Source organism: Lolium rigidum, chromosome 6, assembly GCF_022539505.1.
Source record: "Lolium rigidum isolate FL_2022 chromosome 6, APGP_CSIRO_Lrig_0.1, whole genome shotgun sequence".
In the NCBI taxonomy this organism is placed as follows: domain Eukaryota; kingdom Viridiplantae; phylum Streptophyta; class Magnoliopsida; order Poales; family Poaceae; genus Lolium; species Lolium rigidum.
Window position 1 is genome coordinate 205,401,122 of NC_061513.1, and position 27,618 is coordinate 205,428,739.

Consider the following 27,618-nt stretch of genomic DNA (forward strand, 5'->3'; position numbering starts at 1 on the left):
ATAAGTGCGACAAGGATTTTCATCGACTGTCAGAAAATTTCGGGATGCAAGCAGAGTATATGGCGTCAAGGTTAACAACTGACTATGATGTGCTGCTAGATGTCGGGAGGCCGCTCAAGGAGCCAACATTTGACACTACTAAAAATTCTAAGGAGGTAAAGATTCACCCGACAGATCCTAAGAAAACAACGTCCATTGCAGCAAACATGGACCTCGCATAGGAAAGCGCGCTCGTCGAGTTCCTCCGTGAGCGCTGGGAAATCTTCGCATGGTGTCCAGCTGACATGCTAGGAGTACCCAGGGAACTTGCCGAGCACCACCTTAACTTGGATCTAATGGCGAGACCAATTAAACAACCTTTGCGGCGTTTTTCGGAATCAAACCGCAAAGCTATGCTGTCAGAAATAGATCGACTCAGAGAGGCTGGATTAATCAAAGAGTTACATACAGAGGCCACGTGGGTAGCTAACCCAGTATTGGTCCCGAAGAAAAACACAAAGGTCCTTCGCATGTGCGTCGACTTCACGTGTCTCAATAAACATTGTCCAAAGGATCACTTTCCCCTTCCAAGGATCGATCAAATTATCGATTCCACGGCAGGATGCGAACGTCTTTCCTTCCTGGACGCGTATTCGGGTTATAACCAGATTAGACTAAAAGAAGACGACGAGGTCAAAACATCTTTTATAGCACCTTATGGCGTGTTCTGTTACAGAACAATGCCCTTTGGATTGAAAAACGCGGGAGCAACATATCAGCGGATGATGCAGAAGTGTCTCACCACGCAGATTGGCGTCGTCATAACAACAAAGAAGGGATCAACATTGATCGAGGATCTGAAGGAAACTTTCGACAACCTTGACAAGTTCTGCCTCAAGCTGATCCCGACAAAGTGTTCCTTCGGCGTTCCTGCGGGAGAACTTCTCGGATTCCTAGTTTCAGCTAGAGGAATCGAGGCCAATCCAGAGAAAATCCAAGCCATCGTAACGATGCGAAAACCAATAAAGTTGAAGGAAATACAACAGCTGACTGGGCGAGTCGCAGCTCTGAGCAGATTTGTCGCCAGGCTAGGAGAAAAGGCGTTGCCGTTTTACGCTTTGATCAAACAAGGAGAGAAGTTCCAGTGGAACGAGGAAGCAGACAGAGCTTTCGAAGATCTTAAGCGTACAATCTCGACACCACCAATCTTGGTGGCGCCTAAGGAGAAGGAACCTCTCCTTCTATATATCGCAACCACGCCTCAGGTGGTCAGCACAGTCCTCGTGGTCGAAAGAGAAGAAGAAGGAAAGCTTCATGGAGTGCAGAGGCCGGTATACTTCGTCAGTGAAGTTTTATCACCCTCAAAACAGAGGTACCCGCAGTACCAGAAGCTAGCATATGGAGTGTTTACAACAGCAAGAAAACTACGACACTATTTTTCGGCGCACCCGATAATAGTGGTCAATGAGGCGCCTTTATCCAACATACTAAACAATCCAGAAGCTACAGGTCGTGTCTCCCTTTGGGGAATAGAACTTTCCCCTCAGGACATCACATACGAGAAAAGAAAAGCAATAAAATCACAAATCTTACCAGACTTCATAGCAGAGTGCATGGAGCTACAAAACACGGGACCTCCGGATTTATCGAGAACTTGGACTATGAACTTCGACGGGTCCAAGAGACTAGAAGGAGCTGGAGCAGGCGTGATACTAGTATCACCTCAGGGTGACAAGCTGAAATACGTACTACGGATAACGTTTCCAAACGCATCTAACAACGAAGCAGAGTACGAAACACTTATACACGGGATGAAGATGGCAAAAGCTTGTGGTGCAACGCGATTAAATTTTTTTGGCGACTCACAGCTGGTGGCTCAACAGGTGATGAATCAATGCGATGCAGTCAATGATAGCATGATAGCATACAAGGAAATATATAACAAGCTTGAGAAGCTGTTCGACGGATGTGAAGTTAATCATATTAGCAGGCTCATCAACGATGAAGCCGATGTTCTCGCAAACATCGGGTCACAATGTCTTGCAATACCACCTGGCGTGTTTTGGGAAGAAATAACTGAAAGATCAACCAAGGCGAAGAAACAGCAGAAGAAGGAGAAGGATGAGAAAGCCTCGGGGGCTCCAGTAGCACCATCGGAAGGTGAGGAAGAAGCACATGTGGTAATGGTGGTACAGATTCCCTGGATGCAAGCGTACATAGCATACATCTTGAGGAAAGAACTACCCTACGATCCAGTTGAAGCAAGGCGAGTCATCAGGCGTTCTAAAGCCTTTACTGTGGTCAAAGAAGAGTTGTACAAAATAAGTATTTCGGGAGTGCTACAAAGATGCGTCACACCTGAGGAAGGAAGACTAATTTTGAAGGATGTACACGAAGAGGTGTGCGGACATCACGCAAGCAGTCGAGCTATAGCAGCCAAGGTTTTCAGAGCAGGATTCTACTGGCTAACAACAATCGAGGATGCAAAGGACATAGTACGTACTTGTGACGTGTGCCAAAGATTTGCCGCAAAGCCTCCTTCTCCGGCAGCAGAGCTGACGCCAATACCGTTGTCATGGCCCTTTGCTCAGTGGGGTCTTGATATGGTGGGAAAATTGCGCAAGGCTTGGCCAGGAGGATACAAGTATATGCTTGTAGCTGTCGACAAGTTTACAACGTGGATAGAAGCGAAGCCGATAAATTCACCAGATGCAGCATCCGCAATCAAGTTTGTGAAGAGTATCGTTTTTCGATTTGGAGTCCCTCATAGTATCGTCACGGACAACGGTAGCAACTTCACATCCAAGAAATTCAAAGCTTATTGCGCAGAGGTAGGCATCAAACTACACTTTGCATCAGTTGCGCACCCGCAGACCAATGGTCAAGTCGAGAAAGCGAACGACATCATCTGTAACGGCATCAAGAAACGTCTGTTAACACCATTGGAGAAAGCTCGACACACATGGCCAGAGGAGTTGCCCAGTGTGTTATGGAGTATTCGAACAACACCAAATACAGCGACACAGGAAACTCCGTTTTTTCTGGCCCATGGAGCTGAGGCAGTGCTGCCGATAGAAATAGAACACAATTCTCCGAGAGTGGCGGATTATGACGAAGAAACTTCAAGAAAGGCATTGGAGGACGATGTCGATGCGCTTGACGAAGCTCGAGACGAAGTACTGTCACGAGTCACCAAGTACCAGCAAGATCTGAAAAACTACCACAGTCGACGTTTGCGACCAAGATCCTTCCAGGTAGGCGACTTAGTTCTTCGGCTTACGCAAAATAGCCATGATAAACTCGAGTCGCCATGGGTTGGCCCATACATCGTCACAGAAGTAATTGAAGGAGGAGCATACATAATAAAGGACAAGAAGACAGGAGTCGCCGAGCCAAATCCTTGGAACGTGGCGCAACTTAGGCGTTTTTACGCCTGAAGTCGAAATATAGTCCTCTGTAAACATACAATGTACTGAAACGCCGACGAGTTTTCAGACGCACTCTTTTCCTTTTAGGGCACCGAGTAGGGCTGAAAGGTTTTTAATGAGGCGGGCTCGCGGTGCTGGAATATAATAAAGATATCGGTGATGTACATCTTTTTCGTCGACAGGCTCGAGGGCTCACAAACCGCAGTAACAATATATATATAAACTTACGCAAAATACAGTTATTCGCCTTGGCGCAAAAATAGTTCGCAAACCAATAAAGATATAAACACCGGCCAGTAAAAAGCTCGGCGGCTTCATGAAGCAAAAAACGTATCAGTGGTTTTACAATATAGATTATGTTTACAATAAACATATGCTCACTATCAAGAAAAATTCGACAAGGGAAAATAAACTTTCAGTTATCACCCAGTATGTCATCTATGTTTACCCTCTCATTGCTTGCAGCACCAGTCCTATGTTCAGCATAGCTACCTCTTACGAAGAATTCGACATCTAGCCGAAGTAATTCATCCATCATCTCTTCAGCTACAGGGGTCACAACATCGTTGATCTTATCGATGTTCCTCCTCCTCTTAGTCAGTTTGGCTTGACACTTGGCGACAATTTTGGTCATGTCTAACTTCGGGTAGCAGACCTGCAACATAATCATGGCAAATCTTGCTCCAGCAGTCAGTTGGGCCCGCACAAATTCGTGGATTCGAGGAGCATCCCGGAATTTGTCCATCAGAGCAGAGAGAGTCTCTGGCGGAGGGTTGCGTGGAAACATGGTGTTATAAACTAAAGCTAATGTCCTTGTGCAGAAGTCGAGAAAATCGCGGACTTGACCCGCGCGATCTTGAAATCTGACGATTTGTCAGGTACGTTCAGGCGTAGCCCAGAAGTTAGAACCATGCTCTAGTGCAAGCTTGAGAAGCACATTGGATCGAGCTTCAACACGCTGATCTTCGGCAGCAGTATCCAAAAAAGACCCTATCAAGTGGAAGCATCAGCAGGAAGTAAGGAAAAAGAAAGAATGATAACAGTTGAAAAAGGTCAAAAGTCAGGAAGTGTACCCGCCATATCCAAGCTAGAGTCGTTCATCAGTTAAAGCATATAATCTGCCCTCGAAGTAGCTTTTGCAGCTTCAGTACTCGCGGTTTCCTTCAGTGCCAAGGCCTCCTGAGCCTGCTGAAGAGCAAGTATTTCCTTCTCAGAGGATCTTCGAGACTGCTCCATTATCACGAGAGCCTGTTTCTTCATTGACTGAAGTTGCTGTCGAAGTTCGTCCAAATCTTCTATTTGATCGGCGCTTGAAGAACCTTCAATAAATTCGTCAACGGAGGTTTTTCTCGAGTAGGACGCGGCCGGTAACGCATCCGAACGAGGCACCACAGTATAGTTGTCAAAAACCAACTGGAGAGAAATATTTCGACATCAATAACTTGGCAAAAATAGCATTGTATTGATTCATCCGGATATTTACATGAGCATTACAAAAGGGGGTCCCTAGTGAACCAATGGTAAACTGTCGCAAAAGCTATTACGGCGACAGGGAAAAAACAAAAGCAAAATCAGAGACAAGACGGTCTACTTGACCTCCGGCTTCGATGAACTAGGGGAAGGAGTTGGCTTGCATCCGAGGAAGGAGAGGATCTTCTTCGAGTTAGGCTTGGCAGCCTTAGTCAAGGATTGCCACCTCTTCGTCTCCATCTTCTTCGCATCACCGACCTTCGCCCAGTCGACGCTTTGTTGGCTTTCGGCAACCAAAGCAATGGTGCCTTCAACACCAATCTTCAAGCCCTCTTGTCGGAGGCCCAACCCAAGATCTTATTTGGGGATAAAGTACTTGGCCAGGGCAGCAAAAGTATCGGGATCCTCTTTCTTCGCGAAGAAGTAGGGGAAAAGCCGCGAAAACCCCAACCTAGCATCAGAGATGCTCTGGCGAACTTCGTCTCCGTGAATTTCAAGGAGAGAAAGAGCGTCAAGAAGCCGATCATCTTCGGGCGCTTCGAGTTCAAAATCTTTATGCATCCTCCCTGCTGAAACAAAATCTTCGAGTTGTCAAGAGGTGCATGGAAAAGCACACGTCTACGATGAATCAAAGTGGTTAGGGCACTTACCAACGAAGTGCCGATTTTGCGATTCCAAGCGGGCGATGATGTCTTCTTCGCGAGCAGATTGTCGAGTTGTGTTCTCGCTCAAGGCATTTTCCGCGTCATGGAGCCTCTTTCGAAGACCCTCGACAGCGGCAGCGTCTAATTCAGCCTTCTCGCGAGCTTTTTCGCTTTGCTCCAGCTTGAAGGCAAGATCATCGGCGCGCTTATTAGCCTCAGAAAGGGCCTCTAGCAAAATAAAGGATGACAACTGTTATGACAAAATAGAAGAGGAGAATCTACTCGATGAAAAGAAGCAAGAAAGAATACCTTTCAACTTATTAGCATGGTCACGGTACCCGATAAATTGGGTACCAAGACGAACAAATTCCTTCATCAAAGGCTGAAAAGTAACACAGAATGAGAAAATTCAACTTGAAAAAGTTCGACAACACAAAGAGAATGAGAGGCACTTACATCGTCCACAGAAGGAGTCGCCGAGCTATTGGTCAAGAGACTCAACTCTTTGCCCAGATCAGTTCTTGCTCTTTTCGGCGACGGAGCACGGGGGCTCACGACAGGAGTGGGATGTCCTATATCCTGTTGAGGAGGCGAGGTTTCGTCCGCATCAGGGCGAGTCTCGGAAATAACTAAAGTACGAGACGTGCTCGTTCGAGCAGTCACGTCAACAAGAGGATTTTCCTCCTCGTCGCCACTGTACACCAAGAAAAAGTATAAGAAACAAAACATGCAAAAATATCGGGTGCAAAAGAAAATGGCGACAGAAACTTACGAGCTGACGAGGGCATCATCGTAAGGGTTGAAGGGTTTTTCCTCCTCTTCGGGTGAAGTTTCTTCGAGAGGGGACTTATCAACTTTGGAGGTGCCAGAGTCTGCAACCTCATCCCTTTTCCGCTTGTTCGTCGGAGAAGCAGCAGAAGGAAGAGAATGCGTAGACTCGGAGGCCTCAGACTCAACTTCTCTTTCAGAGGAAGCCGCGGATTTATGGGAACCCGCAACTTCGCTCTCAGGGCGAGAAGTGCCCTGGTTTTCGTCGGTGACGACGGTTCGTTCTTCGACTTCCCCGCCTTCAGGAAGAGGAGGAAGAGAAGATAAAACTTGATGATTCTACAAGGAGAAAACATAGATCGACAGTAAGTTACACCAGCGAAGTCAGCAAAATAGCAGTCGACAAATGTTAAAAAAATAGCAGTCGACAAAATAGTAGTAAGCACAATGATAATTTACCTGGGGGAGGGTGTTGGCGCCACTATACGGCTCCACGCGACAGGAGGATGGAACGGCGTCTTTCTTGCTGAGCGATGAGATTTTTCGGACCAGCTTTTCCAAGTCTTTTACTGGAAGATCCTTGGAGAGGCGGTCGACATCTTTTTCGCCAGCATACATCCAGAGAGGATTCTTGCGAGCCTGCAGAGGCTGCACTCTAATCCTAAGGAAATATGCTGTGATTTGGATACCCGACAATTCTTTGCCACGGGTATTTTGGAGTTCGCGGATACGAGTCATCAGTGCCTCTGTCACCGTTTTCTCTTCGTTGGTGGCCTCTGCGTCCCAGGATCGGCGGCGAAGAATTTCGGCACTACCGTCAAAGGGGGCGATGTTATATTCCAACAAGTCGGGACATTCCTCGTGGACGTACAACCATTTTTTCGCCACCCTTGGACGGGGTCGGGAAATTTGACATCGAAATATTCGACATCAGAGCAAACGCAAATAACAACACCGCCTATGTTGTAGGCGATGTTGTGGGAGCCATTGCGGCGGAGGCAGAAGATGCGCTTCCACAGAGCCCAATTAGGTTGGACTCCGAGGAAGCACTCGCAAAGTGTGATCAAAATAGAAACGTGGAGGATGGAGTTGGGAGTCAGCTGATGAAGCTGCAACCCCTACACGAAAAGCAGTCCACGGAGAAAATCGTGGATGGGAGCAGAAAGGCCGCGGATAACATGGTCAACAAAGCTAACCCGGTATTCAATAGGGGGTGTCGGGTAGCTCTCCTCGCTGGGGAAGCGCAGCGCATCCCTTTTCTTCGTTAGCCCAAGCTTCTTCATCAGATTGATGTCTTGGTTGGAGATCTTGGATCTCTCCCACTCCGATGCTCCCAGATCTTGCGCCGCCATCTTTGGCTCGGGTGTGCTGTGCCTCGTGAGTCTTGCGCGTGGCGGCATCAACAATAGTGCTGGAGGCAATAGGGCAGTGCGTGAGCGCTGGAGCTTTTGTGGTTGCAGCGAGGATTTTGGAGAGAGATGGAACAGAGGAGCGGCGCAGCGAAGGGGAGAACAAAGGAGGAAGAAGGCCTTTTTATAGCAAAACCTGCGAATCGACGCACCGTTGGATGCAGTGGTGATGGACTTGATGTTGAACACGTGCCTCAGAGGATAAAAATGTATTTTTACTGTGATGGAACTGAACAGGCGCTACAGTGCGCGTGCCAGGAAAAGTGGAGGACGTGTGACCCCCACTTGCGTAACGTGTCAACGTGCCACAGATTTTGGATCCACAATTCAGTGACAGGATATAATTCGAGTGTTCTTGATACAGAGTTCGTGGCTATCGTCAGCATCGATGTCACTTTAACAAAGGAAAATTTCGACTGCGGTGTTACGAAGATTGATGATAGTGAAGAAGTGATGATAATTTCGCGAGCTTTTGATCAAATACAAGTTTTTGATCAAACACTCGGGGGCTACTTTAGAATGAAGGAAAGCTCGAGTATGGCAAGAAAGAAAAGGCGAGAGCCTATGATCAAATGCAAGCATTTGTCCATAGCCTCGGGGGCTACTCCCATCGGGAGCGCTGGTCGCGCACCCGAGAAAGATAGGAGAACTCGAAAAAGATGACAATATAGCGACAAAAGGCGTTAAAATGGTGAGCCTACAACCAAGTCCAAGTACTTGGCTGTAGCCTCGGGGGCTATTCCCATCGGGAACGATGTTCGCGTGCCCGATAAATTTAGAAACAGCGTGATGAGTATATTTCGAGTTCTACAAATAACTCTTCATATACTCCCATCGGGAAGACAATATAAAAATATACAAGTCATCCGATTGACTCAAATAAATGTGCTATTCCATCAGCCGAAAAAGGCACTCGACAATATATTCTCAAAGCGCCTCAGTCGCGAATAATCTCTGAATGCCGCAAAACTTTGCGATGATAAGTCCCCGGATCCGTCCTGAGCGGCGTGGCACCGTCTCTGACGACGGCTTGCTACTTTTTTCCGTATCAAAAGATACGGAGAAAAATCCTAACGGACGCGTTAGGTACCCGATAAAACATGACTGGAACTCGGCATATGGTAAGACCTTAAGCGGCACATGTCGAGTTACGCCAGTATCCCGAGATCATGTCCAGGAACGTGATCTTGAAATAGGTTTTTGCGGATTGCCACTAGAGCAGTTAACTAGTACCTGATCCGTCAGATGAACTAGCCCCAATCACCGTTATCCCTGTACAATATATGACTGTTTTATTAAAGAAATGTGTTAACTCGAGGAAGTTATATGATAGTTGTAAAGTTGGAGATTTTCCCTGATTCTTCGATTCAAGCAAAATCTCGGGGGCTACTGACATAGGCATCCCCAATAGGCCTGCCGAAGAAGGTACCCGGGGTTTTACTGAAGGCCCACGACCCGAAGATTATGAAGCCCGGAAGCCCAGTTAGGAGAGAGTTTGGAAAGATAGAATTGTATTAGGAATATCGATTTGTAATTATTACGGGACGGACTCAGATTGTCTCCCGAACTCTGTAACTTGTTTATCACGAAACACTCGGCTCCGCCTCCTATATAAGGGGGAGTCGAGGGACGAAGAGAGGATCGATTCATTGTCAACACAACCCTAGTTTTCATAAGCAGTCGAGTACCTTTCCGGCTGAAACCTTCGAGATCTACTTGCTCTCTACTTCCAACAAAACTCTAGTCTACAATTTGTAGGCATTGACTAGTTAATCCCTTATCACTTGGTACAAGACATGGTAAGAGCAATCACTCTGCTGTAGTGTACTGCTCCTTGTTGTTTTTATCAAATCAGTTTTTCTCACATGTCGTGATGGCATGTATTGTCGCAGGGGTATGGGCAATCGATGGCCTTCACTTCCGCCCGCCCAAAGTACCAGTCACCCACAGATTTCCCGATATCCTGCAAACGCAAGAACAACACAACTTACATGGACGTACCAGTGCTTGATATAAGCGAGTTCAAACACAGCTGGTTGCTAGCAGGTACCTTGTTTTGAATAGCAGGAGAGCCATTCGCGTTCCAGGTGGCATGGTTCTCGGACTGGCCGTGAATGAAGCATGAGTTTATGAAGAACCCGTTGCTGTGCTTGGAACCGGAGAAACCTTGAACAGTCGCCACCATCTGGCCCCTGAAAGCTACACCCATAGTATAGTCCGAGACACGTGGCACCCGAATTCAGATAATCTTTTTGACCAGCATATGCAAGCATCATCGTGTGGGACGATGCATTGCCAATTTTAAACTGTATCAATGTATGTACCTTGCAAGAATGTGATCTGGGATGCGTCGCAGGCTAAGCGGTTGGACTTACAGGCTCGCCAGGCGCCGTTGTGGTCAGCCACGTTTGGGGCAAGGCTTTCCCGGATCTGAATTACATTTGCCCTTGTCAGAATGTATTGCCTGTATATGTAGGTATTGGAACTTTGGAAGGAGATAGTATAGTAGTAGCTAGATTTGGATGATATATGTCAGCTGAGAAAACTTGCTGTACCTGCCATGTATCGTAGGCCGCATTTAGCAGGAATATCGGGGTATTTATGCGGCCGATTATATTTTGTGGGAAGAAGCACTGCATGGGTTCATGAAGAAGGAAGGTAGGGAGGTAAGTTAAGATGAGATGGGACAACAATCAGCATGTGCAAATACATAGGGATCTCAAATACTACATGTGCATGCATGCATGCAAATGATCTACAGTATATATATACACACCGATGTGGCGTCGAGACGAGCAGTGCAACTCTTGGGCAGGTTCTGAGCCACTCCATGGGTGGCTATGACGCGCCCATAGTAGGATCTCAAGGTACGGCCGCCGGAGACGTCCACGCTGCAAGCATGCATACGACATGGCAGGTGAAAAACAGTAAATCATTGGTGTAGGATGAGCATTGTAAATTGGAGCATGAGCATGTACGCGTCGAGGAAGAGCCCTGCATCGGCGAGGCACTTGACGGTGGTTCTCCGGCTGGCGAAGAAGGCGCTGAACTGGTCGCAATGCAGCATCACCGCTAGCGCCCCAGCGGAGGTGCCAGTCAATAGCACTTGGTCTGCGGAGGCCATCCCAATGGAGAGGAAGTACTGAATGGCGGCGTTGAAGATGCGCTGGCCCCGGAAATACAGTCTGTTGCGGGCGTCATAGCCTTCGCCGGCGAAAGACGCGCCGTCGCAGTACCGGATCATCACCCGGTTCCAGTTGTAGAAATCTAATTAACATGCATATATATGCGCAAACGTTAGTTTGACAAAAGTTATGGAATTCTCGGATGGAGTATTAGCTAGTTAGACTGGAGTGAGTGTAGGTACCAGGGTTGTCGACAGGGCTGGAGCTCAGGATGCCCGCGAAGTACATCTGCTTGTCCATAAGATTTGACGACCCGAGGCGGCTCGCCTTGCGATACAGGCATCCGGCCACGCTGTCGCACCAGCCGCCTCCCTGCACGCACGTACGTACAGCTTTACCATGGAGTTGCTAAAATGTACTCCTCCTCTTTGTAGTTTTTAACGTGGTTTTAGTTTAAATTTGAATTAAAGCGACGACAAGTATCAGATTTGCTAATATTTACCATGGAGTTGCTAATATTTAGAGGGAGGAGTAGGCACGTATCAGAGATTTGGGACACACCACACGTATAAGTAAGTACCTCTAGGTCGATGATCCATCTGTTCTTCCCTGCACCGAAGCCCGGGTCCATGTGGTAAGCCGGTGGTGTCCCATCGATGCACACTGCATCCATCAATTTACAAATACGTTGCCGTTACATATATATGTGGATACTAGCTGCAGCCGTACACGTGCAATATAGGCATATTTTGCCATGGGTAATTCTACTCCCTTTGGCACACAGTAGTAATACAAATTTTTTTTGGACCTAACCTAACGAGAAAACAGTCAAGTTTTCAAGTAACTGAAAACAAAATTATGCGTGGTTATAAAATCGTGGAAATCGTAGGACAGATAATACAAGCCGTGGTTTAAAATATGTAATACTATGTACTTTAAAACTTAAGAATCAAGGAAATCACACATACAAGATAAATGGTTTGAAATGTTGCAAAAGAATTTAATCAATCTTCCTTGGCAACCTACTGATCCCCCGTTCCAAATTACCTTTGCACCTTTGAGCTTAGTCGAAGTTAAAACGATCAATTATACAAAAAAAAAATCAACATCCACAATACCGAATGCATGTAATATATGCATATATTTTTTATAATTATTGTATCAAAACTGCTTTTCTTTTATAGATGTTGATATCTTTTCAGTATATCTGTTCAAACGTTACTAAGTTTGACTAAACTGGGAAAGCAGAGGTAGCATAGTAGCGCCAAATTAATGTTAATAATTTTATGGATTGATAGGACATACTACGTATTAGGCTGACCATAGTGCTAGTATTATAGCTAGTATCATGCATATTGATCCCACAAAAATGATGATGTGGCAGCTAATTAAGGAGAAGAGAGGAGATTAGAGTACTCCATCCGTTCCAGTTCGCAGGGCAAAATTTGCCAATATCTTGGCCCTAGGTGAAATCTCATTGGCCAAGATTTCTACTCGAAAATTGATTTGCATGGACGGAAAAACCCTTTCACATGCATGGTACAGCACTATCTCCACCGTTTCACACACAACATGCAAAAACTGAAACCCTTTCACATGCATGGAGTACTAGTGCGTGGTGGGAGATGAAAAGAAGAGTATTTGCATGTAAAAATGAATTAGTTTACTCCGCAAAATGTGCCTAGGAGGTGAGGGATTTTGGGACAAATATTTTTTGGGAATTTGCCTTGCGAACTGGGACGGAGGGAGTAACATAGGTGGATACTGTATTATAGCACATATCACAAGAAAATTTAATGCCAAATAAATCTTGTACACAAATTTGCATTGAGATTCTAAAAAATAATAAATATAGTATGGCTATGATACTACTATATGATACTATCCACTATAAAAATAGTATCATACACAAATATCATATGCATGATACTACTACATAATACTTACCACTATGACCAGCTTTATGGGAGTTAATATGCAATTAAGACAGGATAGGTAAGGATCCTACCAAATCCATGAGATATTGCATTGGAGTTTAATATAAAATCTAGAATCAACAAAAAAATCCGTATCTTTTATATATTCGTAGATATCGATATAGATATGCACTTCAAAAACCATTTAGGATGTTTGAATTTCAATTCGGTGCAAATTTAGATGGTCAATAGTGGAATTTGACATGTTAGATTTGAAAGCGGGAAAAGTTGAATCTCTGATACTGGTTTTCGACTAATTCTTTATTAATTACGCCACAATATTATTTTAGGTGAAAAATGAAAAACACTTGTCAGTTGCTTGAAAAAAAGATGACATTTCGATGTTCATTTTTCTCATTTTTGTTGTATTTGTTTCTGTTTGAGGTATGAGTACGATTGGAGCCTGCAGCATGCATGCCAGCCGCACTAGATCGGGGTACTCACGAGCGATCGTAATAGGATCGTGAGGATTGATCGGATTGGACATATATTTGGAACTATAAGCCTTCCAAACTGAAGTGGTTTGGTCTGCCGACTTGTCATTGGACATGGACATAACACAAAACGAAAACCGAAGGTCACATGGATGTACGTACCGGCTCCCTTGTTGACGGCCGATGTGAGGAGGGTGATAGGCACCGGCAGGTTGGGTGCCGCCGCAAGCCTCCTCCTACCACCGCTGCTCTCGTGCCCATGGGCGGCCGCCTGGGTGCACCCTAGGAGGATGGAAAGCCCCACAAGAAAAAGCTTGATCATCTCCATCTTCTTCCCCATCTCCAACAATGGGCTGTCCATCTGGTGACTCTCTCTACCTGCAGGCTCCTAGAAATATATCAATCGGATCGGTTAAGAGGAAGCTAGCAAGTATTGATGACATTCAAACGCCACCCGAAGGCATTAATCAGCTTGGTCAAGGAAAATAAGGAGGGTATACTGTATTAAACTCAGCGAGCGCATTTATGCATGTATCCAATTTATACCCTGCGTGCAGATCTAGCAAAAGGAATGGCCACACCGCCTCGGAGCCTAGCTACAATTTTGCTTACATTTCCTTCCATATATATATACACGCCAACTCGCCAGCACGGAATTGAACACGTGGAGCTTCCAGATATGTGTCTTTGTACAAGAAAGTCAATCACACAGCTAGGACTGGGATATTCGGAGTGCCGTCCATCTCAACTCCTCTCGGTCCATCGTCCATATCCAAGCGAACCTTATCACTATCCAAGTATATACCAATGCATGAACAGATTTTCTCAGCACACACGCATGCATGATCATGTCATGGGATGATCTATCCAGCCATCCAGGAATCTCTACAACGGTGTACAAGCTGGAGACATCCTACAAGGATCAAGATATACACATATGTACACAGCACACACGCCGCGAGTAAGGAAGAACTGCTCGCTCAGAGCATCTCCACCGGCCGCCCCATAGCGCCTCCGACAGCGTTTTGGGCGCCGGTGGCTAAAATGAGCTCATACCGGCGGGCCCCAAAAAACGTCGGCTAGTTTTCGAGCCCAACAAAAGAGTTGGTAACCCCATGCCAGCCCCTTCTTGGAGGGCGCGGATCGGTCGCGCCGCGCCTCGCGACACGTCAAAAACCACGTGTGAGCTCCGCATGGCAGCCAGACACACCGCTTTTCCCACCACCCACCCACGCCCGAGCTGACTGCCACCCCTCTAGATCGCCACCGTCGCCGTCGTGCCCCCTGCTTGCAATAGATACCGCCGCCTATCCAGGAACCGTCGCCCATCGACACGGCCGCTACCCCCTCGACCGGCGGCTGCTGTTTCGACCACTGCCGCACAACCACCCCGCCTGCAAGGTATTCATCGGATTGCCGCGATGGACAGCAATGCCGAGATGATGGTGCAGGTGTTCATGGAGGAGCAGAACGCTGAGGCTGTCCGGCGGCAACAACAGTAGCTGATTCTGACGAGCTTGCTCCGTGTTCGCCAGCCTTTGTTCGGCGTGCGTCGACGCGACTGCTCAAAGCCAGGAAAGAGGAGGAACATCAACCGGCATCGTCAAGCCGGTGCCATGCTGTTTGACGCTAACTACTTCGCCGACGACGCGGCTCATTCGCCGAAATAATTTTGGAGCCGGTTTAGGATGAACAAGGATATGTTCACGAAGATTGTCTTTGGCGTTAGGGAGTACGACGACTATTTCATGATCAAGCAAGATTGTACAGGTTTGTGGAGCTTCACCTTAATCCAGAAGTGCACTGCTGCAATGCACTGTCTTGCATACGGAGCTCCTCCAGATACAACCAATGACTACATGCGGATAGCGGAGTCGACATGTTCACAGACTCTCTACAGGTTTTGCCGAGCCGCTATAGCGGTGTTTGTCAATGACTATTTGTGAGCACCAAGGGCAGATGATAAAACTCGGATCCTGGAACATAATGCAGCACGAGGGTTTCCTGGAATGCTCGGAAGCATTGATTGTATGCATTGGAGCTAGAAGAATTGCCCTTTTTCTTGGCAAGGGATCTACAAGGGGCATACTGGTGAGTGCAGTGTCATTCTCGAGGCGGTGGCAGACCATGACCTTTGGATTTGACATGCTTTTTTGGCATGGCAGGAACAAACAATAATATCAACGTGTTGCAGCGCTCTCCAGTGTTTTCCAGGCTAGCTGAGGGATAAGCTCATGCCGTGAACTTTGAGGTAAACGACCACGCATACAACAAGGGGTACTATCTAGCTGATGGTATCTACCCGACGTACGCTACATTTATGAAGACAATCCCGGCTCTAGCTTTGGTGATGGACGTTTATTTTGCAACATGCCAGGAAGCAACACGCAAAGATGTTGAGCGTGCTTTTGGGGTGCTTCAGCAGCATTTTGCCGTTGTCAGGTACCCTGCTCTCACTTGGTCACAATGATCATATTGTGCATGATCACACATGCGTTCATTGATACGTCCCAAACATATCTATAATTTTTGATGCTCCATGCTTGTTTTGTTACAATTCTTATATGTTTTATGTGCACTTTTCCACACTTAGCATTTTCTGGGATTAACCTATTAATGCAGTGCCGCAGTGCCAGTTCCTGTTTTCTGTTGTTTTTGTGTTTCAGAAAAGTTGTACATGAAAGTTTCTCGGAATTGGACGAAACAAAAGCCCAGAGTCTTATTTTTCCGGGACGAAGACGGAGCCAGAAGGACACGCGCAGGAGAGCTGCCACGTGGCAGTACATAGGGCAGGCGCGGCCCCACCCTTGGTCGCGCCTGGCCCATGTACTAGCGTCTCGTCGCCTCGTTTGCTCCGCCCTTCCGCCTATTTATTCCTCGTATCGGGAAAACCCCTGAGACGAGAGCCTCCATCCACGAAATGTTCCGACGCCGCCGTCAACCGAAACCCTAGTTCAGGAGGGTTCCGCGGTCCATCCCGGCACCCTACCGGAGAGGGAAATCACCGCCGGAGGCCTCTACATAGTCATGTCTTCATCCGAGGTGATGCGTGAGTAGTCCTCCACGGGACCATGGGTCCATAGCAGTAGCTAGATGGCTGTCCTCTCCTTGTTGTGCTTCATGTATAGATCTTGTGAGCTGCCTAACATGATCAAGATCATCTATTTGTAATTGCTACATGTTGGTTTGATGTGGATCCGATTTATAGAGAGATTGTTTTGGTTGAGATTATGTATTATGTTATTATGATCTTGCATTCTCTCCGTTTTTAGTAGATGCTCTGGCCAAGTAGATGCTAGCGACTCCAAGAGGGAGTATTTATGCTCGATAGTGGGTTCATGCCTCTATTTAACCATGGGAAGTGACCTTGTTCTCTACGGTTGTAGATGTGCTGTTGCTACTAGGGAGAAAACAACGGTGTTCTATTCAAGGGTAGTTTCATCGTTTACTTTACACACAGTGCTTAAAGCGATAGTCCGTTGCTTGCAACTTAATAATGGAGGGTGTCGCGGATGCAATCCTGAAGGTGGATTATTAGTCATAGATGCAGTTGGATTACGGTCTATGTATACTGTTGTAATACCCGCATACTTTCATAGCATGTATTCTGCACCAACCATTAGCGTAGAATCTCTGTTTGTCAATTGTCCATCTGTATAATTTGTTTACCCAGCATATTTATTTTATTGAGGAGGCGCCTCTAGTGAACTGTGGACCTTGGTCCTTCTTTTGTTGTTGAGAAACACAATACAAACGTAGACGCTCACATACACGCGCATACACTCACCCCTATGAACGCACACACGCACACCCTACCCCTATGAGCACCTCCGGAAGATTGAGCTAGCGGATTGGATCTTGAAATTGACAAAGTCACCACAGGCGCCTCGCTGTCGACGGGAACGTCGCCTCCCACTGCATGAATATTCCGCCGTTATGAGACACACAGATGTCAAACCTGGGGTTTGAACTCTGGTGGGCTGGGGGTACAACCACCCTCCTAGCCACCCAACCTCAGGTTGGTTCTCAAGTCCTTCTTCTTTTAATTGCAATCTTGTACAACATTTTCATGTTCTGTTCTATGCAAACAATTCTTTTTTCACACGGTTCATTTAATCCTTTGTTTTCAATAAAACCAGTGAGCTTGACAACCTCGCTGAAAGTTGGGGAGAAAGTACTTGGTTGTTTGTGTGCAGGTCTCCATGTTGTTGCTGACGCCGGCAGTACGCCCTGCCACGAGTTGGTTCGCAACACCTCGGGAGAGAACGTTTTTCTCCTACTGGTCGATAAACCTTGGTTTCTTACTGAGGGAAAACTTCCTGTTGTGCTCATCATACCTTCCTCTTGGGGTTCCACTCAACGTTGCGCATAAATTCTCCTTCATCAACTCCGCGCTCGGCAAAGACTTTTTCTGGCGCCGTTGCCGGGGAGAAAAGCATCTCTTCTGCGAGGGGAGTCTCTCACTCTCAACTCTTTTACTTTGTTATTGTTTTGCTTGCATATTTTATTTTTTATCTTGTTTGCATTTTATATCAAAAATCAAAAAAAAAATTAGTATAGTTTTTATTTGTGTTGTTTACTTTACTATGCAAAATGAATGTCCCTAAAGTTGAGGTTCGTACTTTTAAGCAACAAGGGGGTGAAAGTTTGAAAGATGCTTGGTATAGAATATGTGATGCTCATGTACTAAGAAATATTCTACTATGATTCTTCATAGGAATTTCTATGTTGGTATTTCTACTTGGAATAGATATGTTCTAGATACTTTTATTGGTGGTAATTTCCTATGTGCTGCCGCTTCGGAAGCCTATGTTTTAATTGAAAGTTTAGTAGGAAGTCCTCCCATTAATGTTGCTAAAACTGAGATCACTTTAGAAGAGGCGGTAAAAAGACTAGATTCTTTAGAGAAAAGTTTGCCTAATTTACTTTTTGATGCTATCCATACTAATGAGTTGATAGGAGGAATCAATAAAAAAATTGCTGTTTTGGAGGGTAGCATTGCAAATGATGATAGAACTATTAGAATTGGTAAACTTGAAGAAGCTATGGAAACTTTGAGTTCAACCTTTTCCTCTCTTGGTTTCAAAAAGGAGAGAGCTTTTGTTGGGAAAGAACAAAAATTTATGTATGTCCCTAAGGCATCCAAACCAAAAACCCGTGATATGTTTAAATTTGATAAAATTTTAGTGCAACTAAGAGTAAATTGCATGTTGAATCTTCAGAGGTGCCTAAGGTACTTGATGATACAAATGGTGTTTTGGAAGAAGTAATTGATCATGATGCTTTACCTCTTGATAATACTTGATTTGCACCCTTTTTGCCTAGCTCAATGGCGTTAAAGAAAAGCGCTTATGGGAGACAACCCATGTTTTATTTCTTTTATTTTTGCTTTGTTGATCGAGTATTGGAAGTTATTGCTACTGTAATAACCTCTCCTTATCGTTATTTCGTTTTTGTGCCAAGGGTAGCCTCTAATAGAAAGAAAGCAGTGTTTGGGGTATTTGCAATTCTGAAACAGATTCTGTGCTGGTCACGAAAAAAATTCTTAAAAATCGCCAGAACATTATTTTGAGCTGCAATTTTTTTTCTTATGCCCCAGTATGTTAGCTAACTTTCGTTAGTTTAGCATTTTTCGATTTGAGCAACAGAACTATTTCTTTAATTTCGATCTCTGCCTGCTGGTCTGTTTTGACAGATTTCTTCCATGTTTTGCATTTGCATCTTATGCTTCGTCTTTTTGAGTTCTTTTGTGAAAAAGAGTTTTGGGAAGAAGTAGCTACAGTAGCATATGTTAAAATGAGTGTTTGATATGTGCCATTACTGAAGCCTTGCTGGTTTGATATATTTTTATTTGCACTAATGTTGCTAATCAATTGTGCTGAGTTTTGTGTGAAGGAAGTTTTCAAGTGTAGGGAGAGAAGAATGATGCAATAAGATGAAGCATGGAAAAGAGCTCAAGCTTGGGGATGTCCCCTGGACCCCCCAAGAAATATCCAAGAAGTACAAGCGTCAAAGCTTGTGGATGCCCAAAGCATCCCCTCTTCATCAACAAAAATCACCAGGTCATTTTTCAACACGCTATATTTTTATTCCTTCATGCGATATGTGTTATCCTTGGAGCGTCTTTACTTTTTTGTTGTGTGTTTACTTCTAATAAAGTTAGATCCCATCATTCATGTTTACTTTGGAGTGAGACACGCGAGTGAGACACGCTCCACCGCTTTGCATATTTACTTTGGAGTGAGACACGCTCCGCTGTTTTGCATGTTTATTTTGGAGTGAGACACGCACCACTTTACATTTATTTGAGTTTCAATAGCTATATGGACATTTACTTGTTTTCCATATATGAGAGTTTTTTGGTTTCATTTGTTGGCGTTGGAAGCATGAAAAAAGTTTTATGTGTATGTGATGCAAATGAAAGCATTTTTAGACTGTGGCATAGTTATTTTTGCATATCTTGCTAGATGTTATTCTCATGATGAGCTTGTTAATTATGTTTTCATTATGATTAGTCTCAAAGACTGAGAGTGTTTAGTGTGCCATTTAAGGTTTCATGCATTGTTTTTAGCATACAATAGAAAAGCATAATATTGTGGTATATATTCTCCTGCGAATGTTTTTATTTGGGTCAACTTGGCACATGTGTTGCAACATGTTATGACTACATTCCAGTCAATTCTTGCCTCTATGATCATTTAGTTTGCAAATTGTGTATCACTTTATGCTTTGATTAATATATTTTGTCGATGTGCATGATTATGGCCATTTGCTCTCTTATTTGGTCGCACCCGGTCTTTTTCTAGCCTCCATTTGTGTGAGTATTTTATTCATGCATCCAACCACCAAAAACCAAATATGCCAAAGTGTCCACCATATCTACCTATATGTGGTATTTCATTGCCATTCCATAGTAGTTTGCTCATGTGCTACCTTTAAATTTCAAAGTATTATATTTTTGTTGCTCATAGGAAAGTAGTCAAAAATGACTATTGTGCCTAGCGTGTGTTCCTTGTGTAACCGTAGCTCTTTTAAGTTGCTTGTTGTGTGATAACCATTGAAATACTGGGGACACCTCAGCGTGCTTTGCCGCTCAATATCATGTGGGTTGCTATGCATGTTCATCTTGTCTGAAATGAAGGAGATTATCCATGCAAAATAGTTTGAGTATACAATTTTATTAGAGAAGAACATTGGGCCGCTAACCGAAGCCATGTATCATGGTGGAAGTTTCAGTTGGACAAATCCTCAATCTCTTATGATAAATCTTCTAGCAATAAAAAAAAGAGGAGTCCATTTATCTGTTGCTCGTGTCGTCCCGGTATGGATGTCCCAAGTTGAAGATGCTTTAAAATGAGAAATCAAAAGCAATGCATCTCCTAGGACCTTTGTATAGGAGGCACGGGGTACCCCTTTGTGATATTTGGTTAAAACAACTTGTATGTGATGAGAGCTAATGGTGATCCGAGGTGAGTAGGACGAGGTGTGAGCACTAGTAGCAATTATGCATGAGGCTTGCGATTTAGAAGTAGCACTTTTGCACAACCCACATGCTTTGTACTTACCGTTGACATCATCCATCTCTCAAAAGTGCATTTTATACTCTTGTTGTTTCAATAAAAAGCTCTAGCACATGAACGATCTTACTTGCCTCTCAAAGAGAGACCTTTTTTTTTACTTTTATGTTGAGTCTCCACCTTCTAGTTTATGCACCACTTATGAGAGCATAGTTGTCATTCTTAGTTTTATGTGCATGGTCCCAAGATTTTATTGATTGATTCATAATTATGGTATTGCTTGTTCAATTTTTTTTGTTTCTAGTCATCCTTATAATCTTTTAAAGGTGTCCAACCATTTATGTTTTGCTTCCACTTATGGGACAAGCTGAGTACCACTTTATTATGTATATATGCTATGCTCTTGACAATCACTTTGCTTTCCATGCACGTTATACATTTTATTTTGTTTGATTACTATTCATGTTTTAGCATGGTTATTAAGTTTCATTGTTTGATTATATCTATCATGTTTATGTTAGGATTCTATGATTCCAGCTATGTTGGATTTTACACTTAGATTGATCAAAGTAGTGTGACAGCATGTCACCTCAAAAATTATTTATTTGTTATCAGTTACCTACTCGAGGATGAGCAGGAGTTAAGCTTGGGGATGTTGATACGTCCCAAACGTATCTATAATTTTTCATGCTCCATGCTTGTTTTGTTACAATTCTTATATTTTTTATGTGCACTTTTCCACACTTTTTAGCATTTTCTGGGACTAACCTATTAAAGCAGTGCCGCAGTGTCAATTCCTATTTTCTGCTATTTTTGTGATTCAGAAAAGTTGTACATGAAAGTTTCTCGTAATTGGACGAAATAAAATCCTAGAGTCTTATTTTTCCGGGACGAAGACGGAGCCAGAAGGACATGCGCAGGAGAGCTGCCACGTGGCAGTACATAGGGCAGGCGCGGCCCCACCCTTGGCCGCGCCTGGCCCATGTACTGGCGCCTCGTCGCCTCGTTTTCTCCGCCCTTCCGCCCATTTATTTCTCGTATCGGGAAAACCCCAGAGACGAGAGCCTCCATCCACAAAAAGTTCTGACGCCGCCGTCAACCAAACCCTAGTTCGGGAGGGTTCTGCAGTCCACCCCGGCACCCTGCCGGAGAGGGAAATCACCGCCGGAGGCCTCTACATCGCCATGTCTTCATCCGAGGTGATGCGTGAGTAGTCCTCCACGGGACCATGGGTCCATAGCAATAGCTAGATGATTGTCCTCTCCTTGTTGTGCTTCATGTATAGATCTTGTGAGCTGCCTAACATGATCAAGATCATCTATTTGTAATTGCTACATGTTGGTTTGATGTGGATCCGATTTATAGAGAGATTGCTTTGGTTGAGATTATGTATTATGTTATTATGATCTTGCATGCTGTCCGTTTCTAGTAGATGCTCTGGCCAAGTAGATGCTAGCGACTCCAAGAGGGAGTATTTATGCTCGATAGTGGGTTCATGCCTCTATTTAACCATGGGAAGTGACCTTGTTCTCTACGATTGTAGATGTGCTGTTGCTACTAGGGAGAAAATAACGGTGTTCTATTCAAGGGTAGTTTCATCGTTTACTTTACACACATTGCTTAAAGCGATAGTCCGTTGCTTGCAACTTAATACTAGAGGGTGTCGCGGATGCAATCCTGAAGGTGGATTATTAGTCATAGATGCAGTTGGATTACGGTCTATGTATATTGTTGTAATGCCCGCATACTTTCTTAGCATATATTCTGCACCAACCATTAGCGTAGAATCTCTGTTTGTCAATTGCCCATCTGTAATTTGTTTACCCAGAATATTTATTTTATTGGGGAGGCGCCTCTAGTGAACTGTGGACCCCGGTCCTACTTCTTTTAATTGCAATCTTGTACAAAATTTTCCTGTTCTGTTCTCTGCAAACAATTATTTTTCCACACGGTTCATTTAATCCTTTGTTTTCTGCAAAACCAGTGAGCTTGACAACCTCGCTGAAAGTTGGGGACAAAGTACTTGGTTGTTTGTGTGCATGTCTCCATGTTGCTGCTGACGCCGGCAGTGCGCCCTGCCACGAGTTGATTCGCAACACCTCGGGAGAGAACGTTTTTCTCCTACTGGTCGATAAACCATGGTTTCTTACTGAGGGAAAACTTCCTGATGTTCTCATCATACCTTCCTCTTGGGGTTCCACTCAACGTTGCGCATAAATTCTTCTTCATCAACTCCGCGCTCAGCATTCATCACCTGACAATTTATACATGTTTCGTCGTGCTCACTCTCAATGATCATGTAGTGCATGACCACACATGCGTACAGTGTTTTTGCAGGTACCCTGCTCTCACTTGGTCTGAGTCTCAAACAAGTTGTGTTTTTGCAGATTACCTGAGTATTTGGCATTCTTACTATCGCTACAATGATTCCATATACCAACATAAAACCATCACACCCACTCGAATGTTCCCGTTACTAGTTTACTAACCCCCTCAACTAGTTTCGAAACATATTCAAAGTGGTATAGTTGGTCGGGCAGATTAAGAACACAAAGGTCTTCCATAATAACAACACAAAAAAGGACATAACAAAAAAGGTGTCTAATTCTTTCATCGCACTCATAAACACACATTTAATACTATCATTCAAATTATGCTTAGCACTCCTCTTCTAAGGTATCAATTGAATATCTTAATCTTAAGTTGAAACTTTAGCTTTCAGATAAACTTTTTCTGAAAACATCTTTTCAGTTTTTGGTCCATATGTGTATACACAGACTTAACAGAAAACACTCGAATAGAATAAAGGTGAAAGAGCATTTCCCGCCTTTTGTGGGTTTTGTGTGTTGGACGTTAACATGAGAATTGTTTTTATGTGTGCTATGTTTTCAGGAAAACCTAGAGATGGCATGCAAGACGGAGTTGGAGCGTTGTCAATGGCGCTAGTACTTAGTCGTCTCATGTTTTTCTTCATAGTTTGTAGAGAGTTGTGTTTAGTTGGAAGGCAAGGTGGGTTCCTGTTTTTCATGCATACAAACCAAAATTTGCACCCCCGCAACCATCCCATTTATGCTTGTCACTCTCCATATCCTCTTACAAAGGTTTTATGTGCAAAACTGGAGGGCCAGAAGTTCCGGCTGCTTCGGCTGGTACGACCGCCCAGGGCTTCTCGGTTGTAGCCCTTCCCCTTCAGTGCCTTGACCTGGTTATGTCCGGAAGTTGGCCGGTAGTACCTCCCAACCTCTGCCCTAGTTCCACAAAAGTGACCTTCGGAGTACCGAATGGTACTGGGAGCATTTTTGGCTTCGGCAGAAGTTAGCCGGTACTACCGGCCACCGGTAGTGCCACTCTACTTCCAATCAAGTTCCAGAAGTTCACTATTTGGATGTTGAAGGGTATTGGGAGGCTTCCGACGTCTGGAGCAAGTTGGACAGTACTACCTACCACCGGTAGTACCACCCAACTTCCTCATGTTACTTCGTATGAAGTGACCATTGGGGAGTTTTTTCTGCCCAACGGTACTACCGCCCGACTCGATCGGAAGTTCCGGTTTAAGCAGTTTTTCTTTGTAACGGTTGGATTTGAGAGAGCACCTATATAAAGGGATCCTTCCCCAAATCTCAGCTAAGGCTTTGATTCTCTCTCTCTCTCTCTCTCTCTCTCTCTCTCTCTCTCTCTTCCATTGTTCCTGAGCTTCAAACTCATAGATCTTTCTCCCTACCCAACCAATTCACCTTATCTCTTGAGAATTGAAGGAGGGCTAGATCTACACACCTACCAAAGAAAATTGGAACCCCCTTGATTTCGTTAGTGGATAGTGGAACATTAGATCTCCTCTTGTGGACGTCCTTGAAGAAGAAAACACCTAGAGGCTAGCTTGATGTTGTACTAGCCCTAGGTGATGTTGGGAGCCTCCAACCTTGTGGAGCCTTGCCCCAACCTTGTGTGAAGGTTTTCTGCCTCGATCGTCCTTGCTTAGTGGAGAAGTGGTGTACACCTTGGTGGTGTGCTCACCGGGCAATAGGGTGACTCCTTTGTGGCGGTTGGCGGCCTTCGTGGTGCCACATCCCTCAACGTATACATGCTTCCCTTGGGAATGAACTACGAGAAACATCTCGCGCATCTCGTCTCCATCTAGCCCAGTTGTCTTGACCCCTTTACCTCGGTGTTTACTTGTTCCTATTCAATTGTGCTTGCTTGTTACTTATTGCATCATTTAGGTTCATTTACTTGTTAAATAAATCACCTTTATCCTCTTCAACCGTTTAAAACTGAAAAACCCCTAAAAATTGACTAGTGCCTATTCACCCCCTCTAGTCGTTCATTGTACCCATTCAATTGGTATCAGGGCCTCGGCTCTTATTCGGGCTTAACCTCCTAACGGAATGGGCGACGAAAAGGGTAATGATGAGGGTAGTGAAACCCTTCCCATGGAGCAAGTGGCTCCGTCAGCAACGGCCTAGCATTTCGACTACGTTGGATGACCTCAAGAGATTGGAATCATCCATCATGGCTCAAATGCAAGTTATGCTTGCAGGGTTTCTTAGTCCCAAAGAGAATCCCACTCCAAGTGTCGGGGCATATCCCTCAAAAGCTTCCGCTCTCAATCCACTCATTCCGCTTGTCCACAAAAAGGAAAATCCTCTTGAGGAGGAAGAGGTGGGATACATTGGCACTTCCACTCCTAAGGGAAAGGAAGATCCTAAGGACAAGAGGGATTCCGAGGGTAGTCATGCGGTGCCACCACTAAATAACTATTCGCCTAATCTCCCTATTCCTATGCCTCATATCGTTTCACAAGGCCTGCCACCCACTCTTGATTCTTCTTGCTTCGAAAATTGGCATTTCTTGATGCAATCACATATTCACAGCTCTTCAACGGAACTTTGGCGGATAATCAAGGAAGGATTCAAACGTTCAACCCCGACAACCTCGCGCAAAGGGAGGTGGCTGATGAACAACTCAACGCAGCCACCCTTCGCATGATACACTTGGTGGTGACTCCCAAGGACCGTGCTCACATCTGCGCATGCAAGACCACCAAAGAGGCGTGGGACAAACTTGACGACCTCTTCCTCCACAATGAAAGGATGCAAAGCTCAAAGTTCCATGAGGCCAATATCATCACAGACTGGTTTGTCATGAACGACGTGGATTCCGGCGAAGACATGTACTGGCGCCTTACCGCCCTCACCATGCAAATGAGAGATCTTGGAGCTACTCATGCAGATGAAAAGTGGGTGAAGAGGAAATTCGATAATGCCCTCTTGCCTATGAATAAACAAGATTGAATGCCATTCGGTAAAACTCTAATTACCGCAAGATTACCCCAAATTAAGTGCTTAGTGAAATTATCGACATGAACATCTCCAAGAAGAACACCGATGATCTTTTTGCCCGTGCCCATAATGCTCGCAAGAGCAATCTCTCCTTGAAGGCCAAGATGTCGGAAGAGCAATCTCACCTTGAAGGCCAAGTGAGAGTGATGAGGACCCCATGGATTGAGCATCCAAAGATATCAAGTACAACTACCATGAGCACATGGCGCTCGCGGTCATGAATTTTTGGGGTGGCAACATGGCAAGGGGTCCCAAGTCAAGATACTAATCCCCAAGAGATGCACCAAGAGAAAATGCAAGATACTACCCTCGAGATACGTCAAGAAGCTTCTCCAATGGCCCAAGAGAAGGACAAAATCTAGGACATGCTACAGTTGCAGCGATAAGAATCACTTCGTCACTGATTGCCACTTCTAGATAAGATAGACAATGGTGGAAGGCTTGTTCGCAAGGACAAGTCTAAATATCTCTCCAAGGGCTACAACCAAGTACTCCTCCAACAAGAACATTGACAACAAGAACTCCTCCAAGGAGAATCCAAGAGCCTTCGTGACTCGTGAAGAGAACTCGTCCGATGATGATGATAATGATGATGAAAGAAGTTCACCAAGGAGGACGAGGGAGTGGCCGCCATCGCCACTACCACTCCCTCTATATTGCTCTTAGAAGCTCCAAATGAAAACCACATCATCAACTCTCCACGGCGCCTTATGGCCAAGGTCACGGAGGTATCACATCCTTCCAAACCCAATACTTCATATTACTCTTCCAATATTGATGATGTTGAGAGCCTCACCATAAAACCTAAGGTCGTGGGCTTGGATGTGTTATTGACTAACATGCAAGGGGAGACCAAGAAACATGTTGAGGCTCTTATGGCTCAACTAGGTGAAGCACAAGACCTCTTTGAAGAGAACGAGAGTCTTGAGAGGGAGGCCACCAATGAGAATGCCTCTCTTACTCAAGCTAATGACAAAGAGCACGACTTGAGAGTCACTCTTGAGGAGAGTGTCCTTAACCTAGAAGTGTCCCATAACCTTAACATCTTCAAACTCACTAAAGAACGTGACCATGCCCTTCCTATGGTTAATGTGCTTAAAATGAAAGGATCGAGTTTGATGTTGGCCACGCCAAGGTACTTAAGGATTCGGGAATCCTCGACTCCTAGGAGGAACAAATGGGGCCGGTGTGAGGGGCGAGTCATTATCCTACGATTTAGTTTGTTACGCACCGAAAAGGGCAAACAAAACAGCCCACATGGCCTTAAAGAGAGAATTTTCTAGTCTCTCAAAGTATCATGGGAAAACTCAAACTAATCATCTAAGGAGAAATAATTTGAAGTGCTTGACTCTCCTAACCCTTGTTGTGAGCACTTGAAGGAGATTGATAGGTTGAATGTCAACATGGTGGGGCTTCTCGACCTCGCCTTAGCCAAGGAAGGCTGAAGCAATGAAGGATTTGTGGATGCTCCCAAGCACAAGAGAAAGAGAAGGAAGAATAAGAACAACAAGGGTGTTTCCTGTGAGGAC

General features: G+C 44.9%; 1 protein-coding gene across 1 annotated transcript; it reads right to left on the reverse strand.

The window, feature by feature from the left end:
• Window positions 1–9,396: 9,396 nt before the first annotated feature.
• Window positions 9,397–13,654, reverse strand: LOC124666243 (pectin acetylesterase 3-like). Its single transcript, XM_047203590.1, has 9 exons — window positions 13,396–13,654; window positions 11,404–11,486; window positions 11,066–11,195; window positions 10,677–10,965; window positions 10,475–10,589; window positions 10,254–10,331; window positions 10,023–10,128; window positions 9,749–9,897; window positions 9,397–9,661 (listed from the first exon to the last, which is right to left on the reverse strand). The coding sequence occupies exons 1-9, from the start codon at window positions 13,592–13,594 to the stop codon at window positions 9,560–9,562; spliced, it is 1,251 nt and encodes a 416-aa protein (XP_047059546.1). The 5' UTR covers window positions 13,595–13,654; the 3' UTR covers window positions 9,397–9,559.
• Between the last annotated feature and the right edge of the window lie 13,964 nt (window positions 13,655–27,618).